General features: G+C 44.9%; 1 protein-coding gene across 2 annotated transcripts in view; it reads right to left on the reverse strand.

Annotated features, from left to right (window-relative positions):
• Positions 1 to 25,240, reverse strand: part of VPS16 (VPS16 core subunit of CORVET and HOPS complexes) — a 315,475-nt gene that overhangs the window by 91,289 nt on the left and 198,946 nt on the right. For both annotated transcript variants that reach the window (XM_077448719.1, XM_077448718.1), the window contains exon 17: positions 12,867 to 12,975. In XM_077448719.1, coding sequence (XP_077304845.1) covers positions 12,867 to 12,975 — 109 coding nt within the window. The remainder of the gene's footprint in view (positions 1 to 12,866; positions 12,976 to 25,240) is intronic.

The raw sequence follows: 25,240 nt of genomic DNA on the forward strand, positions 1-25,240 counted from the left end.
CTGGGGGGGGATTTGTGATGAGAGGAGAGCTGGGGGGGATTTGTGATGAGAGGAGAACTGGGGGGATTTGTGATAAGAGGAGAACTGGGGGGGGGGTTGGACGTGATGAGAGGAGAACTGGGGGGGCGTGATGAGAGGAGAACTGGGGGGGGGCGTGATGAGAGGAGAACTGGGGGGGGGGGCGTGATGAGAGGAGAACTGGGGGGGGGGGGATTTGTGATGAGAGGAGAGCTGGGGGGGGGATTTGTGATGAGAGGAGAGCTGGGGGGGATTTGTGATGAGAGGAGAGCTGGGGGGGATTTGTGATGAGAGGAGAGCTGGGGGGGGATTTGTGATGAGAGGAGAACTGGGGGGATTTGTGATGAGAGGAGAACTGGGGGGGGGTTGGACGTGATGAGAGGAGAACTGGGGGGGGGGGACGTGATGAGAGGAGAACTGGGGGGGGGGGCGTGATGAGAGGAGAACTGGGGGGGGGGCGTGATGAGAGGAGAACTGGGGGGGATTTGTGATGAGAGGAGAGCTGGGGGGGGATTTGTGATGAGAGGAGAGCTGGGGGGGGGATTTGTGATGAGAGGAGAGCTGGGGGGGGAAACGTGATGAGAGAACTAGTGGGGAGGGATTTGTGATGGGAGGAGAGCTGGGGGAGATTTGTGATGAAAGGAGAGCTGGGGAATTTGCCTTAAGCAGTTAAATACAAGTACATAGATGTGAACCATCCTATCTATTGAGTACATCTCCAGGTACCTGCAAGTTGGATCATTCCTCAGTGTAGACAAATCAAGCACCTCTCGAATGCATTTACTGTCTATAAATTGAGAGCCTATCCCTAATCGTCCTGTCTCCTAAGACCTGGTTCACACAGGGGCAGCCCGACTTGCAGCGCGACTCTGTAAGGCGACCTGCACACAACTTCAGCGGCGGCTTGCAAAATGACTTCTGTATAGAAGTCAATGCAAGTCATTCCAAAGTTGTCCCAAAAGTAGTACAGGAACCTTTTTCTAAGTCGGAGCGACTTGAGTCGTTCCAATTAGAACAGTTCCATAGTACAGAACGGAACGCAACTTGACAAGTTTCCTGACAAGTCGCCCCTGTGTGAACCGGGTCTAAGGCCTCCTTCACACAAACAACTTGGTTCAGCTGGGCCGGGCAGGAATTCTGTTCAGCGTGTGGCCATTCCTGCTCATCAAAAGTTGATCGTTCAACAGAAGTCGAACAGACATGCTAGAAAACTCTTCCTGAAGAGGGGCTGCAGCCACTGATCAGTGTATTCTGACACCTGCAGCTGCCACAATACAATGTCTTGGTGGGGGGGTTCCTCCATCCACCTCAGCTTTACAGTAAGTGTACTGGAGCACATAGATTAGACAGATTTTCCAGGCACTTGAGGTGTTAACAATGAGTTAGGAATCTTACAAGAAGACACCTTATTGCAACCTACTTAATGCTGGCAGCACTGAATTCAGTATGACAGTTCAGGTTTAGTTTTAACAGCACAGCAAATGTCTAGGACACACCCAGCCTGCTGTCTGGGCAATGAAGGAGCAGCAGTAAATTGAGGAGTAACCACTCTGCTCCCTCCTCCGGGTTTTGTGTTCCCTGTATTTGACAGAAATAACGATAAACTGAACAACCTAATCGGCGGGTCCCCCTTTTCGGGTTTTACTATAAATGGGAGTGCAAAAATGTAGCCATACCAGTAGCATTTAAAAATACATATAGTCTTTTAAATGAATAAATATCTGCACTTAGAAATGCTCTCTATGACTGCTGTAAATTGTTTTGACCCTAGAAACAGGTTTTCTGACTTCTGAATACATTGTGGGACACTGGAGAAATAATTCTTAGACTGTTGGGTTATGCTCCACCTCCAGGTGATGGGACACTGGCTAAAAGCAAAGCTTGGCCCAGGCCTGCATAACTACATCCCACTCCCAGTATTGCCTCAGTTGTGTCACTAAGCAATAATGAAGTGAAACCAGAAGGGAGGAACCTTTGTGCTTTGATGTACTCCAAGAAAGGGAATTTATGTAAAAAATGCAAGTAGAAAATCCTGTTTTCTTAATTACACATTACAGGACAAAGAAGAATTCATTCTTATGCCCCATACACACGGTCAGAATTTCCGACAGAAAAAGTCAGATGGGAGCTTTTCATCGTGTATTCCGACTGTGTGTATGCCCCAACGGACTTTTTACGTCAACAGGCTCACCAAAAAACAACCTGAAAAAGTGGAGTAAGAGAAAAGCCCTTCAAGGACTGCCTGGAAGACTTTCCAACCAAGGCTGGTCTCTGCTGAGGCCTGAACTTCCACCTGGTAAAACCTGGAAAATGTTTGTGGAATCGACCATGTGGGAGCCTTTAATAATACACAATACCAGTTCTAAAATACCAATTTTACACCAGGTATGAATACCACATAATCAACAGTGTCACAAAAATAATAAGAATAAATATGTGATAATACAATATACAGCTGTTCTCATAAGTTTACATACCCTGGCAAAATTTATGATTTCTTGGCCATTTTTCAGAATATATGAATTATAACACAAAAACTTTTCTTTCACTCATGATTAGTGTTTGGTTGAAGCCATTTATTATCAATCAACTGTGTTTACTCTCTTTAAATTATAATCGCAACAGAAACTGCCCAAATGACCATTATCAACAGTTTACATACCCCAGTTCTTAATACCGTGCATTGCCCCTTTTAACATCAATGACAGCTTGAAGTCTTTTGTGGTATTTTTTTGGATGAGGCCCTTTGTCTTCTCAGATGGTAAAGCTTTCTTTCTTTTTTCTTTCATTCCTCTTGGCAAAAAGCCTCCAGTTGCTGTAAATTCTTGGGCTGACTTGCATGAACTGCATGTCTGAGATCTCCCCAGAGTGGCTCAATGATATTGAGGTCAGCAGACTGAGATAGCCACTCCAGAACCTTTATTCTGCTGTATCCAATGACAGGATAACTTGGCCTTGTGTTTTGGATAATTGTCATGTTGTAATGTCCAAGTATGTCCCAATGTGCAGCTTCCTGGCTGATGAATGTAAATGTTCCCCCAGTATTTTTTGATAGCATACTACATTCATCTTGCCATCAATTTTGACAAATTTCCTGTGCCTTTGTAGCTCACACATCCCCAAAACATCAGCGATCTACCTCTGTGTTTCACAGTAGGAATGGTGTACCTTTAATCATAGGCCTTGTTGACCCCTCTCCAAACGTAGCATTTGTGGTTGTGGCCAAAAAGCTCAATTTCAGGCTCATCACTCCAAATGACTTTGTGCCAGAAGGTTTGAGGCTTGCCTCTGCTGTTTGGCATATTGGATACTGTTGTGGAAATTTTATTAAGATGTATTTAATATGTATTGTCACAGTGTCTCCTAGTGTTCGTTCTCCTGTAGCCTGCTCTAAAGTGCGGACTGGGGCAGACTAAGGCTGGTTGAGACATGTTTTGGTAGTGGAAAGCTTCTTGAGTATGCAGAGAAGTGTTTGCAGAGTAGGATATGTCCGCCAGTGAAGGGCCCCTGTGCAATGCACAGACGATCATCTGGGGGGGACATGTTCACTTTGCAAAGACATTATCAGTTATGGGGGATGTGTTCACTTTACAAAGACATTATCGGTTATAGGGGATGTGCGCTCGTGTCTCTCGTGTGTCTGATCAACACGTAGGGAGGCTATGGCGTGTTCCTGCAGGTAATCTCCCATCCTCAGGAATGGTAGAATAATCCGTGTATGCATTGTTCTCTGAACAATGCAGAATAAGGATTCACGTCAATGGTGAAAATGGCAGTCTTTGAATTGTTATGATAGGGGACAGCGTACATGATTTCAAGCCTAGCCATGCGGCTTCCTTTGTCTAGCTGAAGATGAGGACTTATAATTGGGTGGGAAATCACACACACTGCCCCTGCCCAGACATGCCCATAGACTCCCCTAGTCATTGTTCATTGGTTGAGATTTGTATAATTCCTCCTGTTTGAAGGAATGTCTCTGCTTGATTGGCTTATTGTGAAACCATCAAGCCCTATTAAGTACTCTAAATAAACAGAACACAGGTTCTAGGACAGTTGAGCTGTGGAACCAAGGATGTAAGGATGGTGGTCATGTCTGTTTACCTATACAGGAAACAGGGGTTTCCTAACATGCATTATACCAAGAAGCTGAAAGGGTGCTCTATTAGCTCAGGAGACATGGATTATGTGCAGCATATAGTGGAATTTCCACAATACTTTGTTGCATTTGCGTAGTAATGGCTTTCTTCTGGCGACTCGACCATGCAGCCCATCTTTCTTCAAGTGCCTCCTTATTGTGCACCTTGAAACAGCCACACCACATGTTTTCAGAGAGTTCTGTATTTCACATGAAGTTATTTGTGGGATTTTTTTGCATTCCAAACAATTTTCTTGGCAGTTGTGGCTGAAATTTTTGTTGGTCTACCTGACAGTGGTTTGTTTTCAACAGAACCCCTCATTTTCCATTTCTTGATTAGAGTTTGAACACTGCAGATTGCCATTCTGAATTTCTTGGATATCTTTTTATATCCCTTTCCTGTTTTATACAGTTCAGCTAACTTTTCCCGCAGATCCTTTGACAACTCTTTTGCTTTCCCCATGACTCGGAATCCAGAAATGTCAGTGCAGCACTGGATGAAAGATGCAAGGATCTGTCAGGAGTCCAGAAACTCATTGACCATTTACACACACGGTAGTGTTTGCTTAGGCTCGGTTCACACAGGGGCAACACGACTTTTGGAGGTAACTTGGACGTGACTTGGACGTGACGTGTTAGTTCCTGGTGTGTCTAGGGGTGAAAAAATCGCCCAGCGGTTCTGGTAAGACTGCTCCAGCGTTCAAGAGCATGGGGAAGATTGATAAAACTGCTGTTACAGCTAGTGAAACTGTGGGTCTAGACTGGGAGACTGGCCAAAGAAACTAGGAAGGTCTTTGGGACTGTTAAGGGGACTTGGCGTAGAGCACATAGTGTTATCATTGCCATGAATTATGGCATATTGCTGCAAACTGTCCTCTAAATGAGGAACATATACAATGCGATTATGCTTGTATGAAAAGACGCATATCTCTTTGCACAGGTCGCATGTGCTGCATCATGTCAGAGTCGCATCGAAAGACAAACGTGTGTTATTTCAATGGATGGAAATCCACTCACAGCCCTGCTAGACTCTGGTAGAGTAGTGACCCTAGTCAAAAATGATTGTGTAAACCCCACAGAACTACAGCCCAGTACTATTGGGGTCATTTGTATCCATGGGAACACTCGGGACTACCAGAAGGAGGTTGAGGTTGATACCTCCCTGGGGCAGTGTGACACATTCAGTGGGGATGCCCCAGGGAGCTTCATGAAGCTTTAGTGGGGAGAGATTTTCCCCACTTTTGGAGATTATGGGAGAGCAAAGGGAGGCTGGTAAATAGAGCTCCCCCTGCTGGGGAAGCATGGGAACTCTCAACAGACCCTTTTTGCCAAAGGGAAGGGGAGGCTGCTGGGAGGATCGAGGAAGCCGGAGATCCTCTTCCTTTCCCTGTCGTGGCTGGGGAGCCGGAGGACCTGGAAGCTAGCTCCCAGCACGAGGAGAACAGCTCTGACCCTGACAATGAGAGTAGCCAGAATGTGGTACCCAACTTAGAGGTCAGGAGAGAGGATTTCTGTACTGAGCAACTGCGAGATGTCGCCCTCATTAGAGCCAGAGAAAACGTTAAGATGGTGGATGGGGAACCTGGAGGATCCTAACTGGGGGGTGTCTTTCCCCTACATGGCCCTTAAAAACAATTTACTGTATCAGGTGGTAAAAGGCGGAGGAAACAGGGTAGAACAGCTACTGGTTTTCAAACCTTTCATAGACCTGGCCCATGGTCATGTAATGGGGGCACATCTCAGTATCAAAAACACCAGGGAGAGAGAGAATCACCCAGAGATTTTTCTGGCCCGAGTTGTATGCAGATGTCAGGGAGTACTGTGAATCGTGACCAGAGTGCCAAATGTCAGCATCGTTGCCTCATTTTCGCAGTCCCCTTGTCCCTCTACCAATAATCAAGGCCCTTTTTGAGAGGATTGGTGTGGACCTGGTGGGGCCGGTAGTAAAGTCTGCCTGGGGTCACCAGCATATTCTGGTAATTCTGGACTATGCGATGTGCTATACTGAGGCCATACCCTTGTGTAACTCCTCCGCTAAGGCTATCGCCAAGGAGTTAGCCCTGGTGTTTAGTCGAGTGGGGATCCCAAAAGGTATCTTAACTTGTCAGGGTTATGTCCAGGGTTACCAAGGCACTGTGTAAATTATACAAAATCTCCCATCTGCGTACCTCTGTCTACCACCCCCAAACAGATGGTCTTGTGGAAAGATTTAATAAAACTTTACCATACGAGAGGATCCGCAAGCATCCACAGGCTATTCCCCCTTTAAACTGTTGTATGGCAGACATCCCAGGGGGATGCTAGATATCGCCAAAGAAATGTGGGAAGGAGAGGCCAACCCATGTAGAAGCATCGTAGTGCATATCTCCTTGATGCAGGATTGAATTGCAGCTGTCCTGCCCCTGGTACGACAACATATGGAGCGAGCCCAGGAGGCTCTATGATCATCGTGGTGCCAAGGTCCGTTCCTTTAGCCCCAGGGACAGAGTGTTGGTACTGATTCCCACGGTTAAAGCCCTGGAAGGACAGAGACTTTGTTGGCCTCATCCTCGCCCCCAACAGACTGGGTAGCGGGGACATCTGAAGTCCCCATAATGGATTTTCTGTCCGTGGCACAAAAAAGTGACAGAGCCATAGTAATCACTATGTGGGTTATAGGCCACCTTCAGGTGCTGGACACTGGCACACACTAAACATGAAGTTGCCTCCCTATATAACCCCTCCCATACCAGGAAAACCTCAGTTTTGTAGCAAAGCAATACACATGTATACTAGAAAGAGGGACGGGAGCTCTGTGTCCCATGATGTACTTCAAAAGAAAAGGATTTTACAGATAAGCTGTTATAAAAATCCTATTTTATTTAATCGTACATCATGGGACACAGCCATAGTAATCACTATGTGGGATGTCCCATAGCAATGCCAACTGAGGGGAGGGAGACAGAATTAGGGCAACATGAGACTAGAGGAGTTCTCCTGCTGCCTGCAGCACACTACGCCCAAAGGCGATATTCGCATGCCTTTTTACATCTACCTGATAGAAGCTGGTAAATGTATGGATTGAAGACCAAGTTGCAGCCTTAAAGATTTAAGGCATTTAGGCTTAGTGATGCACTGCCCACGGAGCACTAACAGCCCTAGAGTAGTGCGTTTTGATTTGAGAGGGTGGAATCTATCTCTTTAAACCATAAGCTTGTTGAATCCATTTAGAAATTGTAGATTTTGATACTGCCTATCCTCTTTTATGACTTTCAGGCAATACAAACAAAACATCCATTTTCCGAATCTGATCAGTCGCCTTTAAGTAGACTGTGACTGCTCTCACCACATTCTCTTGATCTTTCTTCCATAGAACAGGGTTCTGGAAAAAATGAAGGTAAAAAGTTAGGATGAGGACGCAATACTACCTTATCCTTGTGAATAATAATATGGCTGTTTACAAAAAAAGAGCAGCCAATTCGGATACCCTTCAAGCGGCAGATATGGTTACCAGAAAAAATAGTTTCCTTGTCAAAAAGGGAATATGTTGCATCGGCTCAAAGAAAGGCTGTTTTTGTAATGCCGACAAAACTAAATTCAAGTCCCAAGGGTTCAGGGGTGACTTAACCGGAGATTAAGCCATGTTACCCCCTGAAAAAAGTTACGAACCAAAGAATGCAAAGCAAGTGGCCATTGAAATAACACCAGAGACCTGTCCTTCGAAAGTACTCAAGGCCAGCTTTATATCTCACCCCATCTGCATAAAGTCAAGGATTCTACCTATGACCTATTTCCTGGGGTGTCAACCCCTGGTTTCACACCAGGAGACATATGCTTCTCAGACTCCATAATATATAATTATGGAGGCCGGCTTCCTTGCATTAACCAAGGTAGATACCATACCACTAAACCTGACAGCCCACGCTTCAGAGTGTGGGCCTCAATAGCCAAACCATTAAATGTAGCGTTTGTAAGGTAAAATAGAATACCGTATTAATAATGATAATATATTGAGATTACTTGGTGTGCATTGCTGACCAGGGGAAATCTGTGCTATTACTCCTGGAATCACCAAGTACCTGCAGACCACTTCATGTCCCTTCGATTAACCCTTTAGGAATGTGTACCTTGTTTAGTGTCAGAAATCGCCTATAAGAGACCATTTGTGTCTAACAGGTCTCTACTCTTCACTATATTTATCCTTATTAATGGATTTATAGTGAGAAGCTGGCAACTTAATATTGCAATAGCCACAGCATTTCCTGAGGTAAAAGGGAGCTGTGGACATTGGTCTAACTAAAGCTTCTGGGCTATTTGTTCCCAGACCCAAGGGCAAGGATAGTAGCACCTGTATTGAGGGAGGGAGTGCTATCTCAATGTCCAGAAAACCACCAGGCTGCCAATATGGATTCTGCTGCTAATCTCTCAAGGCAAAAAGGGGAAGTACTCACCACCGTTGTCTTTCCCTTAGCCACAGGGCTTGCTTTTCTCTCCTCAAGGTCGCATGAGAAGAGGCCAAAAATCAGCCCCTTCCAAGTTGCTGTCCCCACTAGAGAGCTGCCAAGTTAGGCGGTGTGCACTCCACCAAGTAGCATGCCCACACACCTCTTCTAGGATCCAAACTTTTTCAAAAGGAAGAGGGGAGGCCAGGGCCATTACCCTCTTTAGAGGCAAGTTGCCCTGAGTCTACCACCTAGGGTGTGGTTACAGAAGTGCAGAAAGAGTTAATAGTGGCCAACATTTCCCCCTGAACAGATTTAAAAATCTTTCATTAATCCTGAGGCCTCTTTTCCAGCAAGTTTGCTCATACACCTATTACAAAAATGGCTTGGTGTGGGATTTAGGCAATCTTTCCCCGTAGTTACTGCACTTTTTACTGGCACTAGTGCTAGAGGATGAGGAAGGTGGTTTGTCAGCGACCTCCTGTGCTTGGGGAATCTGCAAGAGAAGAGGGAACAACCAACAGTCACTATTCCTGCCCCCTATATCATGGCTGCAGGTGAGAGCATGGGGGATTACTCCTTAATCAGGTGTCACCCACCCCCCCAATAGGTAAATGGCACAAACTCCTCCCTGGCTTGCTCTTACCTGCAGCCACCTGTGCAGTCTTTCCAGCCTCCTTCTCCATGAAGTGGGCTCAGACAGACTTTCATTCAGCTCCTTGCAGCTCGCTAAGCTCTGTGAGACAGGAATGCTTCAGCCTCTGCAGCCACGCTAGTCCGGCATCTCCTCCATGCTTTAAGCCCACTTCCTGGGTCATGCTGGGCATGTTTAACCCTCCTCCTGCTCTTGGATGCTTGGACTTCAGCAAAATGGCGCCCGCTGCGTGCAGGGCGGGGGTTTCTGTTACACCCAAACCACCTGCACAATGCCATAGTGGCAACCTGTGAGGAGCTCTAAGGCAGCAGGTTAGTGTAGCCCTCACCAGCATTCCTAAATTTGGCTCACAGTGGGACCATCAGACTCTTGGTCTTCTGGCCATAGAACATTTTTTTAAAATAAGCAAATGTTTCGCTGTGGGAGAAACACAATCAATACTGAGGGACAATGGGTAAGGTGGGGCCTTTTAAACAGCTGTGAACTGATTGTGTTTCCTGTATGGAGGAGCCTCTCATCTCTCATATGTTGCCATCCTAGAAGGCAAGCTGAGAAATATTGTTTTTTTTTCCAAAATTGACACGTTTTTTGTTTATAGCGTAAAAACTAAAAAAACGCAAAGGTGATCAAATAGCATCAAAAGAAAGATTTATTTGTGGGAAAAAAAGGACATCAATTTTGTTTGGGTGCAGGGTCGCACAACCACGCAATTGTCCATTAAAGCGACGTGGTGCTGTAACGCAAAAAATGGCCTGGTCATTAAGCAGGAAAATCTTTCGGCCTGTAAGTAGTAGCAATTTTTTTATGATTTACTACACGCTGGAGTTGGGTTTACGCTTCTTTCCATAACATTCAATAAATAGAGTGAACCACGTGACTGGTAGAGGTTGGTGCTATGACTCATGATATCCACCACATTGCAGCCTCCCATGCACATCACAGACCGACCCAGCACAGACTGGCCTCCCGTCACAGCCATGCTGTGTAGGAGCCAATCACCCACTTCTTAACTTAAAAAGTCCCTCCCTTTGTCCAGAGTGGCCACGCTTCACATCTTGTGTGAATAAGACAGGCAGTGTGGGGAGGGGGCAGTGCAGCGATCTAATTGAGAGGACAGACCGATGCATGCCTGCCATGCTGTGAATATAGCAGCAGCAGACAGGAGAGCCAGCGGTGGGGAGAGGACACACAGAGAACTATTTGGTGAGGCTGCGTTTCAGGTAGGATGGCTACTTGGGCCGGAACCGGACCACAGCCCACCATTTTGTGATGCCTGGTCTAAATAGTCCATTTAAAAAGATGTTTGTAGCACAGTGCAAATAACTTATTTTACTTTGCTGTGGACAGTTTTACACTTAACTTTTTAGCACACGAGCCTTGACATGTAAACTATATATATATATGGATATATATTGTATTATCACATATTTAATACTTTTCTGACACTATTGATTATTTGGCATTAATACATGGTGTAATATTGGTATTGTAGCCTTGGCATTGTGTATTATAAAAGCTTTGCTTCTCCAGGGGGATAAGGTCGTTCCAGCTGATGGGGGTTATTTGAGATTATTCACAAAGGGAGGAGTTAAAGTATTTTTCCTAAGCGCTGGTTAGTATATCTCATGCGGGAGCCTTACAGACCCAGGATGCCGAAAAGCCGAGAAAGCAACATTTCTCGTTTTGTAGGCCTTCACATGAAAGGGGAGGGGGGAGACTTTGTCTTTGGGTCCTTCGCCTGAACAATAATTTGCCGAATCCACCTAACAATTGTAGATTCAAAGGCAGCCTGTCCCTTTCAGGAGTTTTCAGGCAATACAAACAAGGCATCAGATGGACGAATCATGGTGGTGGCTAGAAGATATACTTGCACAGCATAACCACATCTGAACAGTGGAAACAAATCTCCTTAGGATGTTTTGGAGCCAGAAAAAAAGAGGGCAACACTATAGGGTTGATTTACTAAATCTGGAGAGTGCAAAATCTGGTGCAGCTCTGCATAAAAACCAGCTTACAGGTTTTTTTTGCCACAGTTTAGTTTAACAAGCTGAAGTTTGAAGCTGATTGGCTAATAGCACAGCTGCACCAGATTTTTCACTCTCAAGTTTTAGTAAATCAAATCCTATGTCCTGATCCAACTAAAACCTTAAGACAAGAAACTCAAAAGACAGCTCCTGGGGAGTTGTTGACATGGATTGTTTACAGTCATCCTATTAATCCTAGTTCTGCCAACTGTTCCAATACAGTGGAAACGGCTCCCTCCTTGGATAGCTCCTGAGCATTCAGTACAGCCTAGCATTACTTTTGTACTCTCCATTTTCACAGTCATTTGTGGTCTGCTCTATGGACACCCACCACCTTTTTTGGGAGTTTTTGGCACCCCTTGTGGAAGAACAGTAATATAGGGACTGGTTGACGGACCAGACCCACTGGCTCCGGGCTAGGCGTTGAGTGCAGAGCAGTGACACTGTTTATCGCTTTGTCTTCCGTACAAAGGGTTTTCCTTCCTTTTTATCTTGGATGAAATTTGCAATTATACATGATGTTTCAAGATACAGATTACATGGCCAGTACATATCTCAACTTACTACTGGATTATATTATTTTTATCATGCTGTTTTTTGTTTTCTCTTTGAAAATGCTTTTTCTCAAATTTGTTTTTTCTTTTCAAATTATAGATATGTGTTAATATGCTGATCTGTATTCCCTGAAGAAGTGTCAGTACTCGAAACGCGTATGGTATATATAAACTGTGTATCTTTGATTTTGTATTCAATGTTTTTGATCATTGCATCATGTATATTTTTTATATGTACCTATTTTCCCTTTCCTTTTTGTAACGTCGGTCTTGTCCACCCACACAAAAAAATACTAACAATAATCTCTAATAAATATTGTTACTTCAGCATACTACAAGAGTAGTAGTTGTCCCTTTAAAATCCCCTAAGAGGAATCAATTCCCTATACATTTTTGGGATGTGGGCTAACCCTACTCCAGACCCAACTCAGCACCCCCTCTCCATTTCCATACAGTGGAAAGGGCACCCTCCTTGGATACAATAGTACATGAGGAAGAAGCCCCCGAGGGCATTAGTGAAAAACCAGATGCTGATTTAGAGCTGGCCCTGGATCGATATAGCACCTCACCAGCTAACTCAAACGCTGCAACCTCCTGCCTAGTGGAGTGCCACACAAACGATCCAGTGCCAGTCCCAGCTTACAGGTCTTTCCCACTCTCCCTACCATGGGTCCTGGTACAGACCGTCTGGGAAATAATAAGCCATAATGACAAAATAAGACCTGCTGCTACTATAATGCACCAAGGCTCAGCTGGAAAACTCAGTAGTGCATCTTAGAAAAACTCTCTTAGCAGAGAAAGACAGGTTCATCACCTATGGACACTTGCAAAAAAAAAACAAAGGCAATGATGGTAGTGGAGAGATTATGCAGGGCTAGGACAAGCTTTGCTCTTTGCCAATTTACAATCACTTGCAGGATGAGCATAACCCAATGGCTCAAGAATTATTTCTTGTGTGTCCTGTAATGTACGATTATGAAATATGGTATTATAAATGTTGGATAAAGTAGAATGAAGTGGGTTTCCTTCTCAGAACACTACTATATTATTGTCACTTACCAAGATCAGTGTCTCCACTTTCAATAGCTTTGCCAAGTGCAAGATTACTTCTTTTCATCTTTAAAAGTAATGGCACTTGATCCTCTGACTTTGGCTCATACTCCAACAGCTGAAATGACACATTAAACACAATATTTTTTTAACTGGAAAAATCAATCAACTAAAGATTTAGCTATTTATATATATATATATATATATTTTTTTTTTTTTACAGTAGCACACAGTAAATGTGCACTGATATCCATTTTAACTGGTGTTCCAATAGACATATATAGTAGATTTAAACACCGCTCCAAGGCAGTTACGATTTAAGCCAAACTGCATAGGCTGCCTTAATGCAGCTTGTATCAAAAACCTGTGTGAAGGCATACAAAGGAAACTGTACTCCAGTTTTACAATTCTATGACATTTATTGATATACACACACACACACTCACACCCAAACACATATACACACACAAACCCCAATCAGCCATATACAGTGCCTTGCGAAAGTATTCGGCCCCCTTGAACTTTTCAACCTTTTGCCACATTTCAGGCTTCAAACATAAAGATATAACAATTTTATTTTTTGTGAAGAATCACCAACAAGTGGGACACAATTGTGAAGTGGAATGAAATCTATTGGATTTTTGAAACTTTTTTAACTTATAAAAAAATGAAAAGTGGGGCGTGCAAAATTATTCAGCCCCCTTGCGTTAATACTTTGTAGAGCCACCATTTGCTGCGATTACAGCTGCAAGTCGCTTGGGGTATGTCTCTATCAGTTTTGCACATCGAGAGACTGAAATTCTTGCCCATTCTTCCTTGCAAAACAGCTCGAGCTCAGTGAGGTTGGATGGAGAGCGTTTGTGAACAGCAGTTTTCAGCTCTTTCCACAGATTCTCGATTTGATTCAGGTCTGGACTTTGACTTGGCCATTCTAACACCTGGATACGTTTATTTGTGAACCATTTCTTTGTAGATTTTGCTGTATGTTTGGGATCATTGTCTTGTTGGAAGATAAATCTCCGTCCCAGTTTCAGGTCTTTTGCAGGCCCCAACAGGTTTTCATCCAGAATGGTCCTGTATTTGGCTGCATCCATCTTCCCCTCAATTTTAACCATCTTCCCTGTCCCTGCTGAAGAAAAGCAGGCCCAAACCATGATGCTGCCACCACCATGTTTGACAGTGGGGATGGTGTGTTGAGGGTGATGAGCTGTGTTGCTTTTACGCCAAACATATCGTTTTGCATTGTGGGCAAAAAGTTCGATTTTGGTTTCATCTGACCAGAGCACCTTCTTCCACATGTTTGGTGTGTCTCCCAGGTGGCTTGTGGCAAACTTTATATGGATATCTTTGAGAAATGGCTTTCTTCTTGCCACTCTTTCATAAAGGCCAGATTTGTGCAGTGTACGACTGATTGTTGTCCTATGGACAGACTCTTCCACCTCAGCTGTAGTTCTCTGCAGTTCATCCAGAGTGATCATGGGCCTCTTGGCTGCATCTCTGATCAGTCTTCTTGTCTGAGCTGAAAGTTTTGAGGGACGGCCAGGTCTTGGTAGATTTGCAGTGGTCTGATACTCCTTCCATTTCAAAATGATCGCTTGCACAGTGCTCCTTGGGATGTTTAAAGCTTGGGAAATCTTTTTGTATCCAAATCCGGCTTTAAACTTCTCCACAACAGTATTACGGACCTGCCTGGTGTGTTCCTTGGTCTTCATGATGCTCTCTGCGCTTTCAACAGAACAAACAGAGACTATCACAGAGCAGGTGCATTTATACAGAGACTTGATTACACACAGGTGGATTCTATTTATCACCATCAGTCATTTAGGACAACATTGGATCATTCAGAGATCCTCACTGAACTTCTGGAGTGAGTTTGCTGCACTGAAAGTAAAAGGGCCGAATAATTTTGCACGCACCACTTTTCAGTTTTTTATTTGCTAAAAAAGTTTAAAATATCCAATAGATTTCGTTCCACTTCACAATTGTGTCCCACTTGTTGGTGATTCTTCACAAAAAAATTAAAATTTTATATCTTTATGTTTGAAGCCTGAAATGTGGCAAAAGGTTGAAAAGTTCAAGGGGGCCGAATACTTTCGCAAGGCACTGTATTTATGACCACCTACCCAATATTGAGTAGGTCCCCCTTTTGCCACCAAAAAAACAGCCCTGACCCATGCCACTAGACCTCTGAAGGTATGTTGTAGTGCACCAAGCTGTCGGCAGCAGATCCTCAAAGTCATGTAAATTGTGATGTTGGACCTCCATGGATTCGATACATCTTTCGGCACATCTCAGATGCTGGATTGGATTAAAAATTGGGCAACATAGCAACAAAAACAACTATCCTACATAACAACCAAATAGTTCAAAGTCTTAGCCCTAGTACACACGGTCGGACATTCCGACAACAAAATCCGTTGGATTTTGTCCGAAACTGGTGTTGCATACACACGGTCTGACAAAGTTGTCGGAAAATCCGATCGTTCGTAACGTGATGACGTTATTTAGTTACGACGGGACTACGTTCAGGCTAGTAGCCAATAGCTTTGGTCTAGGAATTTGATCTGAGCATGCGTGTCACTTTGTCCGATCGGAATTCTCTACAAACGATCGGAATTCGTCCGATTGGATCATGTTTTTGGAAAAAAATGTATATCCAGCTCTCAAACTTTGTTGGCCAGACATCTCGACGGAAAAAGTCAGATGAAGCCCACACACAGTCAGATTATCCGCCAACACGGTCCGATCGGTCATTTTACGTCGGAATGTCCGACCGTGTGTACAAGGGCTTAGAGAGCAGCCTATAGCTTTTTTGCCACTTCTAGCTTCAGAAGAGGCTTGAACATCCACCTGGTACACTTAAACTTATGACCAGAAGCCCAGCTGGTAGCTTTGAAAATATGGAAAACAGATGTCTGTCACTGAAAAGCCCATGAAGCACTTACAGATCTGGCAGAATGTGCCTTCTTACAGAGAAGAGAGGCATCCTATCATTCAGACTATAGGCTTTGATGATAATTTGTCCAATCCACCTTGCAATGGTGGAACGACATGCAGGAAGACCCTTGCATGAGCCATACAGAAACACAAAGAGAAAATATACATTCTGAAAGGAAGCAGTAGCCGAGAAGTAAACTCTGCAAGCATGCACACCGTCCAAACAATGCATGGAAATTCCTAAAGATGCTTTGTAGCAGGATATAAGGAAGGAAAGACAATATCCTGGTTAAGGTGCAAGGTAGAGACCACCTTGGAGAGGAAGGAGGCCTTACGCTTTAGAACAACCTTGTCCTTGTGCAACACCAAGAAAGGCTCCTTTTCATATGGTGTGGACACCCACCGCCCCCCCCCCCCCCCAATTCAACCCTTCTAGATGGGAGTGGTAGACACTATTGGTAGATTCAGTGGACCGACCCTGGGAATGCATCCCCAAGTGATGCATTTAGGTATCAGTCAGGCTGGATACAGGCCATCACATAAAAAAAAACATTTTTTTATGTGGCTTGCTATGCAAGAAGAGACGAAGACACAATACGTAATGTAGAGACTGGTTGTGCCTGCCTGGGAGTGAGCCGACAGGCAAAATGGGTTGTCCAGCAGCAAGGAGAGCTACGGTTGGGATGAATGGAAGCTGGATAAGTGGTCTTATGTGTGTACTATGATAGGTGCACCAATATTATGAGTGCATTTTACTTTATTTTTACAGTTTTGTAGTTTTGCAGTCTATGCGGTGTTCCCTTTGTTTCTTTATAATCAGCAAAACTGCAGATAGGAGGCATTCAAGCAAGGATACCAAGAAAATCTTCATCTGGGGCATAGCTGATATGTATTACTAAAGGTGGCGGCAGAAAGGCGAGTGTGTTAACAAGGGGACCATCACTGATTGTGTTGGAGTGGAAGCACATAGTGCAAATGGAATTAAGTATGTTTTGTGAGAGAAGAATCACACAGTGAGAATATGTGTAGAACATTAAATGACTGAGTGGACATTTTCTGTTTACATATTTTGTATGGTTATTTACACTTTATTTGTAGTTGCTCAAATAACCATGGGAGTCTATGCCTCTTCCTGTCCCACCGCGCTGTCACACGGGTCCCAGAGAGAGCGCAGACAATTCTCATTCTCAAGGTGCAGTGCTTCACTTCCTGATTCCCTCACCGAGAATGGCGCCAGCAGCAGCCAAGAGCTGAGCAATTGCTCGGCTTCGGGTGCTGACATCGCTGGACTCCAGGAAAGGTAAGTGTCAATTTATTAAAAGTCAGCAGCTGCAGTATTTGTAGCTGCTGGCTTTTAATAATTTTTTTTTTAGGTGGACACCCTCTTTAAGGGATGGACATGGTCAGCAACAATACTCAGATAGGCCATGGAGTTTAAACAATGCTCAATTGGTACAATGAGGCCCAAAGTGTGCCAACAAAATTTCCCCCACACCATTACATCACCAGCCTGAACAGTTGATATGTAAGGATGAAGCCACGCGTTTGTGTTATTTACACCAAATTCTGACCCTACCATCTGAATGTTGCAGCTGAAAATCGAGACTCATCAGGACAATGTTTTTCCAATCTACTATTGTCCATTTTTTGGTGAGCCTGTGCGAATTGTAGCCTCAATTTCCTGTTCTTAGCTAACAGGAGTGGCACCCAGTGTGTGTCTTCAGAGATGGTATTCTGCATACTTTGGTTGAAATGAGTGGTTATTTGAGTTACTGTTGCACAGGGTGGATAAAAATCAATGATTTTTTTTTAAAAAAGTAAAAAAATTATTTGAATAAAATGCTTTCTAAAGATAGTTTTTTTATTTAAGATACATTAATAACTTAGTTAATTCAGCATGAATTGAAGCTTAGTTATGCAGCATGAGGCTGTATATTCTGCTATATTTACATTTATGGTAAACTCATTTAATGAATCCAAGCTCTGCAAGCTGAGATAACATGCACTGCATTGATGCATTCAAACAATTTCAAAGTAATTATGAGATAAAACAAAGTTCAGGAATATTCCTTTATTTATACGCAGCATACACCTACCTTAGTGGTATAGTATCTGAACGGATCAATATCTGATCTATACTAGCGTCCTCAGCAGTTTAGGGTTCCCAAAAACGCAGTATTAGCGGGATCAGCCCAGATACCTGCTAGCACCTGCGTTTTGCCCCTCCACCAAGCCCAGCCCACCCAAGTGCAGTATTGATCGATCACGGTCACTTACAAAACACAAGACACATAACTGCAGCATTCACAGAGTCAGGCCTGATCCCTGCGATCGCTAATAGTTTTTTTGGTAGCATTTGAATCGGTCGCTAACAGTCAGGAGCTTTTTTACCTGTGAATCTCACTAGTGTACCAGTAAATTTAGAGACCAAAATGGCAAATCGAAGGTACGCTAGTGAAGAGGCCTACACGTTTCTGAGCATGACAGATAGTGAAGAGGAAGTCACTCATCTGTCAGATTCAGGCTCAGAATACGATCCTGTAGACGACAGCAGCTCCATGATAGATAGCTCCGACGATGGAGTTGAGGTCCCTGCCAGGGTCAGGCTCCAATCTTCTTCTGCTGTTGAGGTGCAAAAACCACAGGGCTCTCGTATGGAGCAGAGAAGTAATAGTGCTGCTCATCCTTCTGGTGAGCTGGCAAGCACCAGCGGCCTAGTACACCCTGGTCGTAGTCAAACCAGCACTGCAGTAACACGTGGCGAGTCCCATAAGTGCAGTTCAAGCTGCTGAGTAGTGTCACGCTGCCACCAAGAAGACAAAGACAGGCCCGTCGAGCCCATAGTACCCTTCCTGCTGCATTCACTAATCCTAATTGGGAACCCACCACTTCTGCAGCACCCATACTTTCCCCATTCACTGGCCAACCCAGCATTCAGGTGGACACAGCTGATTTTATGTCACTTGCAGTGGCGGAATTACCAGGGTCGCACCAGTCGCATTGGCGACTGGGCCCTCTGGTTCCGCCATTGTAGGGGGGCCCGCCGTCGCCTGGGAGAAAGTACAGTACACTCACGGTGTACAATCATTCACGGGGAGTCCGCTCCGCCCATCCTCTCCTGCCGATCCACACATTCTTACTGAGCGTATTCACGGGCACACTGCAAGGCTCCGCCCATCCTCTCCTGCTGATCCGCCCATCCTTACCGAGCGCATTCACGGGCACACTGCAAGGCTCTGCCCATCCTCTCCACCCATCCTCTCATCCCACACTTAGGGGCACAATCCCCGCCCACTTCGCCCATCCTCTCCACCCATACTCTCTGCCTGAACTCCCGGGCACAGTACCCGTCCGCTCCGCCCATCTTCTTTGGCCCTGCGTGCACTCACAGGCCCCGCCCATCCCCTCTGCTCAGTGCTACTGCTCATCCAAGCAAGACCCAGCAAGGAAGGGGAACAGAGTGATCTGCAAGTGAGTGGCACCCATCCCTCAATATCAACACTGCCACTAATCCCCACACCACCACTACTGCACTGATACTCCCACACCACCACCACTACTGCACTGATACCCCCACACCACCACCACTGCTGCACTGATACCCCCACACCACCACCACTACTGCACTGATACCCCCACACCACCCCCCACTACTGCACTGATACCCCCACACCACCCCCCACTACTGCACTGATACCCCCACACCACCACCACTACTGCACTGATACCCCCACACCACCACCACTACTGCACTGATACCCCCACACCACCACCACTACTGCACCGATTCCCCCCCCCCACACCATTACTGCCACTGATCCCCACACCACTACTACTGTACTGATCCCCCCGCCCCACACCACTACTGCCACTGATCCCCCCACACCACCACTACTGCCACTGATCCCCCCACACCACAACTACTGCCACTGATCCCCTGATACCACCACCCCTACTGCCACTGATCCCCTGATACCACCACCCCTACTGGCACTGATACCCTGATACCAATCCCCCCTTCCACTACCACCCATCCCACCCTCCCCCAACCATCACCCTTGGCACTGATCCCATTCCCCCACCACCTCTGCCACTCATCCCATTCAATCCCCCCCCACCACAACCCTTGCCACTGATCCCACCCCCCTCACCGCTGTCACTTATCCCATCCCCCCACCACCACCGTTGTCACTGATCCCATCCCTACCCAACCACCATTGCTGCCACTCATCCCATCTCTCCCTCGCCACTGCTACGCATCCCACCCCCCACCACCGATGACACTGATCCTATCCCTCCCCAATCGCCACTGATCCCATCCCCCACCAACACCGCTGCCACCCACTCATCCCAGGGGCGTAACTACAGGGGTTACAATTGCAATAGCACAAATGTTGCCCCTGACCACCTGGATGGGGGGGGGGGCATTTAGAGGAACAAATCCCCCTCCATTTTTCTCCTGCAGCCACTAAAATTCTGCTTCTCCTCCTCTCCCTCTGATAGGCATTCAGTGGCTGCATGAGGAAAATGGAGGGGATTTGTTCCCCCTTCTATCCAGGTCCTGCTGCCCCTGAGATCAGTGGGAAGGGCCCTGGCCCGGAGGTCAGGGGGGCCCTCCATCATTTTTTGCACCGGGGCCCTGAAGGTTCTAGTTACGCCACTGGTCACTTGATTTTTATTTGCCGTTTTTCACTGAAGATCTCTATAGATCTATTGTGGACAAGTAATTTGTATGCTGGTCAGTACATCGCCGCTAATCCCTAGTCCTACCTTGCCAGAGATTGGAAACCAATTACGGTTTCCAAATTTAAGACCTTTCCGGGCCTAGCCCTCCTCATGGGCATAATTAAAAAGAGTCAGTTGCGATCATATTGGCCCACTGGCCCAATTCACCATATGCCCGTGTTCTCTGCCTCCATGACCAGGGCACGATACGAGCAGATCTTGCAGTTCATGTATTTCAACAACAATTAACTCTGTCATCCTCGTGGAGACCCTGGATACGATCGGCTCTACAAAATTCGGCCCCTCGTAAACCACTTCAACCAACGTTTTGCAGACTGGTTTACTCCCCATCAAGTTGTCTGCGTTGAAGAGTCCCTGATTACATTTTCTGGCCGCTTGTCTTTCAAGCAGTATCTTCCCAGCAAGCGTGCCAGATACGGGGGTCAAGATGCATAAGCCATGTGACAGGGCCACAGGCTATACATGTAGTTTTATGGTTTACGAGGGAAAAGATAGATAGTCACGAAGAGCTGCCAAACTGCCCAGATTACAAGTCCCACACAATCTTGCACTGGCAAGATTGTGTGGGACTTGGTCTCACCCTTATTCGGAAAGGGGTACCATTTGTATGTGGACAATTATTACACGAGCGTGACACTTTTTAGTCACTTGTTTGATCATCAGATTGGAGCATGTGGCACCGTGCAACCTAATCGCCGGGGCTTACCCCAGAGGCATGTAGAATAATTTGCTTGCTGTGAAGTGGAGGGATAATAAGAATGTTTTCGTTCTTACCTCCATTCATGCAGACACGTCGGTCCAAATTCCTATGGCAACTGGTGTTGTGGAGAAACCCCTCTGTGTCCACGAATATAACTTTAATATAGGTGGACCTCAACGACCAGATGTTGGCGCCATACCTAGTTGCCTGTAAGGTCAGACACTGGTACAAAAAAAGTGTCTGTTTATTTATTTCAATTGGCTTTGCTGAACACTCATGTGCTATACAGAGCTTCAGAACAGACTGGATCCTTCCTTAAATTCCAGGAAAAGATCGTCAGAGCCCTTCTGTTTCCAGATGGTGCTCCACCCAACCTTCCCAATCCAAATGCAGTAAGCCAGCAGCATGAGAGGCATTTTCCCTATGTCCTCCCGAGTACCCCTACCCAACAAGCCCCCAAAAGAAGATGTCGTGTCTGCAGCAAGTGTGGATATAGGCGTGACACCAGTTATTATTGTCCCTCCTGTCCTTACAATCCTGGTATTTGCATTGGTGAATGTTTTGAATGCTACCACACACTAGTTGAGTATTAGCATAGGGTAAAGCACTGCACAGACTAGGACACACTTTCACAGGGTCTGCCAAGATGCCATCGAATTTTAAGAGACCTGAACTTGGAACCGTTACAAAAAAAAAAGGTGTAAATAAATATATAAAAAAAAAAAATTAGTTGTCATTTTATTGTTCTCTCTATTCTCGCTCTTTTGTTCTGGTCTTTTTTAATGTATTGTATTCTGCAATGTTTTATTGTTATTAGGTTTTATCATGTTTGCTTTTGAGGTATGTACTGTATTTTTCAGACTATAAGACGCACTTTTCCCCCCAGGAATATCGGGGAAAATGTCCTTGCGTCTTATGGTGCGAATATACGATAAGCACTGCCAATGGCATCCTGCCACCGCTCGCATCGCCTCCCGCTGCCACCACCGGAAGAGAAGCAGGAGAGCAGGGGACAGACTTCTAAACCCCCTGTGGGCACCAGGTGCGGCTCCTAGGAACGATGGCCAGGGAGGAGGGCGGACCGAGGACAGGAGGAATAGGCAGGCTGCTGGGATAACATGTAAGGCAATGGTCACTCTGCATTTCAATGGTAATGGTCAGTCTGCATTTCTATGGTAATGGTCAGTCTGCATTTCTATGGTAATGGTCACTCTGCATTTCATGGGCATTGGAAAATATTTTAGTACACCATTTGGTTGAGAATATTTTTTTTTTCTTGTTTTCAACCTTTAAAACCTAGGTGCTGTAACGATATCACGTCCGGGACAGGAAATGTTGTAACTAGTTGCCATGTTGTGTGGAACACAGCCATAACAGCTTGGCTACCTTGTAACATTACAGAACAATCTGAACTCCCTCCTCCCTGTCTTAGGAATCCAAAGCTTTTAAAATTTTCAAAAGGAAAGAAAGGTTATCTCAGCAGAGGAAGCAGAACCAGGCTAGGTCAATAAACAAGGCTCATGTTGCCTGGCAAGATATTTAGGCCTATCATAAAACTGTCACCCTCTCCATTCAGAGAACCAACAGATACCCGTCGTAAATACCTCAAACCACATAGAACCATAGAGTGCAGACAGATTAGTATAGTTTTGAAACTTCAACATGTTTTCTTAACTTCCAAAGCAATCATAGCACAGCCATAATATGGACATATTTAGTTTCCTCAGATAATTTCTAACATTTCAAGTCCAGACACCCCTATGCGAGGTCATATGGGAAGCCACTGGGACCCCTTACTCCTCCTAGGTAACCCTGAAATGGGAACCCTGTCATGTGTGTACTTGTTTTGAAGCAAATATCATGCTGATCACTAAAATGGGCATCTGCAGTCTATAAACAGTAGAGAGGCAGAGATATGAATATGTATCACAAAGTGTAGCTGGGACAGGGTCATGAGTGTAGACACCTCCCAGCAACCAACCCCTAAACAAGATGACCAGACGATTGGTCACTGGTCGCTGTCAACACCCCCTTTGATTTGACAGAAAAGAGGAGAGGCCAAGGCAATGGTCAGTTCTCTTTTTACCATCCAAGCAGGAACATCTGTCAAGTTTGAGAACCGATTACCTTTGCTCATCGATCGAACTCTGATCAACCCTTGGACATTAATTGCAAGTATTCTTCCTTCCTAATTCTACCTTATTTCTTTGTGGCTGTATATTGTCTTTATTTTTTGAAACATCCTTTTTCTGTAAATGTTTTATTCGCACCAACCTTGACCTTTTCATAATAAACCCTTATGTTGAAAAGTGTTAATCTTGTCTTTAAAGCTCTTGATGCAAACTATAAACGAACCTGTCTCTTAAAAGAGCGCTACTGTGGTAGAGTAAGGCACCGAGCAGACCTGTCTGTGGTGGCAGTGTGTGTTGCAGGCGCTTATTCTAAAATTATAATTGGTATTTCTAAAATTATGAGTCCCCCCGGCTCTGTCTTTTAAACGGTGGTGGTGGCAGTTAAAGGGTTAATTGTGTAATTAGCCCAGTGATAATCGCTCTCAGGCTGCCCGCACCTAGATTGTGGTCCTGCAAGCTGGAAAATCTTTGTGCTGAGTGTGGCATTGTTACGTAAGTGACAGCGTGGTGTGAGGTTGGCCGGTCCTTCGTTGCCAGTTAGCGAGAAGGGCAGGGATCTGACACGCGCGTTCATCACAGGTGCGTCTTATGGTCAGGTGCGTCTTATGAAGTGAAAAATACGGTAATTTTTTTATACTTTACTGTTTACTGTGTTTTATTGTTAACCTTTTTTTTGTTTTCAGGTATGCCATTCAGCGTCAGCACGGATTTATTTATCTTGACAGCAACAGCGTTTGCTCCCATGATACATAAAGCCGTGACTCCAGCACTGTAGGAGGGGATTTCACTACCACAATAAAAAAAAAAAAAAAAAAAAAAAAAAAGAGTATATATGACGAAGCATGGGGGCAGCAAGGGTGGAGGAGCGATTTGTTCCTAACTTTGGGGCGGATGCCCCCATGCTTTGGCATATATATATTTTAGGCACAGATTGCGTTAAAAAATGTTTTATTTTTTACTATTGTTTTTTGTATTTGCTTTGTAGGTATGTCTTATTGTTATACTGTAATGTTACTTTGTTTTATTGTTAACCATCATTTGCTTAGCAGGTACGCCATTCAGTTGCAGCGCAGATTTATTTATCTTGACAGCAACAGAGTTTGCTTCCACGATACATAAAGCAGCGACTCCAGCTCTGTCGGAAGTGATTTCACCACCACAGTTAAAAAAAAAAAAAAAAAAAAGAAGAGCATATATGCCGAGGCATGGGGGCAGCAGGGGAAGAGGAGCACTTTGCTCCTAACTTTTGGGGCGGATGCCCCCATGCTTTGGCCTATAGGAGGCGATTTCACCACCACAGTTAAAAACAAAATGGTGCATGTATGCCCGTCATTAGAAGTGCGTGGATGAGGGGAGGTATTCTAATGGTGGGCATACCCACTGATCAATCTCTTTTTTTGCTCAGCCCACAGGCTGCATGAAAAAAAAAAGATTACAATATATGCCCAACAAGGACCAGCAACATACTGGGTTATACCAGAATGATGCCTGCATGTTTAGGTATCATCTTAGTATCATACTTTTCAGCCAGAAGTTTTTAATGTAAAAGCAATCCTAGCAGCTAATTAGCCCCTAGACAGCTTTTACAAGCAGTGGGAGGGAATGTTCTTCCATGGTTTTCTCGGGCTCTCCTATCTCAACAAGGAACCTGAGAATGCTGCTGGTGAGTTTTTTACATTGATATTTTTTCCCACAATTCTTAGCAAAATGAAGATTTTTTTTAATTATTATTATTTTTTTTTTTTACAAAATTGTCATATTATCAGGTTATTTTTCACACACAGCATATGCATACAACAAATTACACCCCAAAATACATTCTGCTACTCTTCCCAAGTATGGCGATACCACATGTGTGAGACTTTTAC

This window comes from Lithobates pipiens, unplaced genomic scaffold (assembly GCF_037356315.1).
Source record: "Lithobates pipiens isolate NorthernLeopardFrog02 unplaced genomic scaffold, aLitPip1_a1.2 Scaffold_22, whole genome shotgun sequence".
Classification (NCBI taxonomy): domain Eukaryota; kingdom Metazoa; phylum Chordata; class Amphibia; order Anura; family Ranidae; genus Lithobates; species Lithobates pipiens.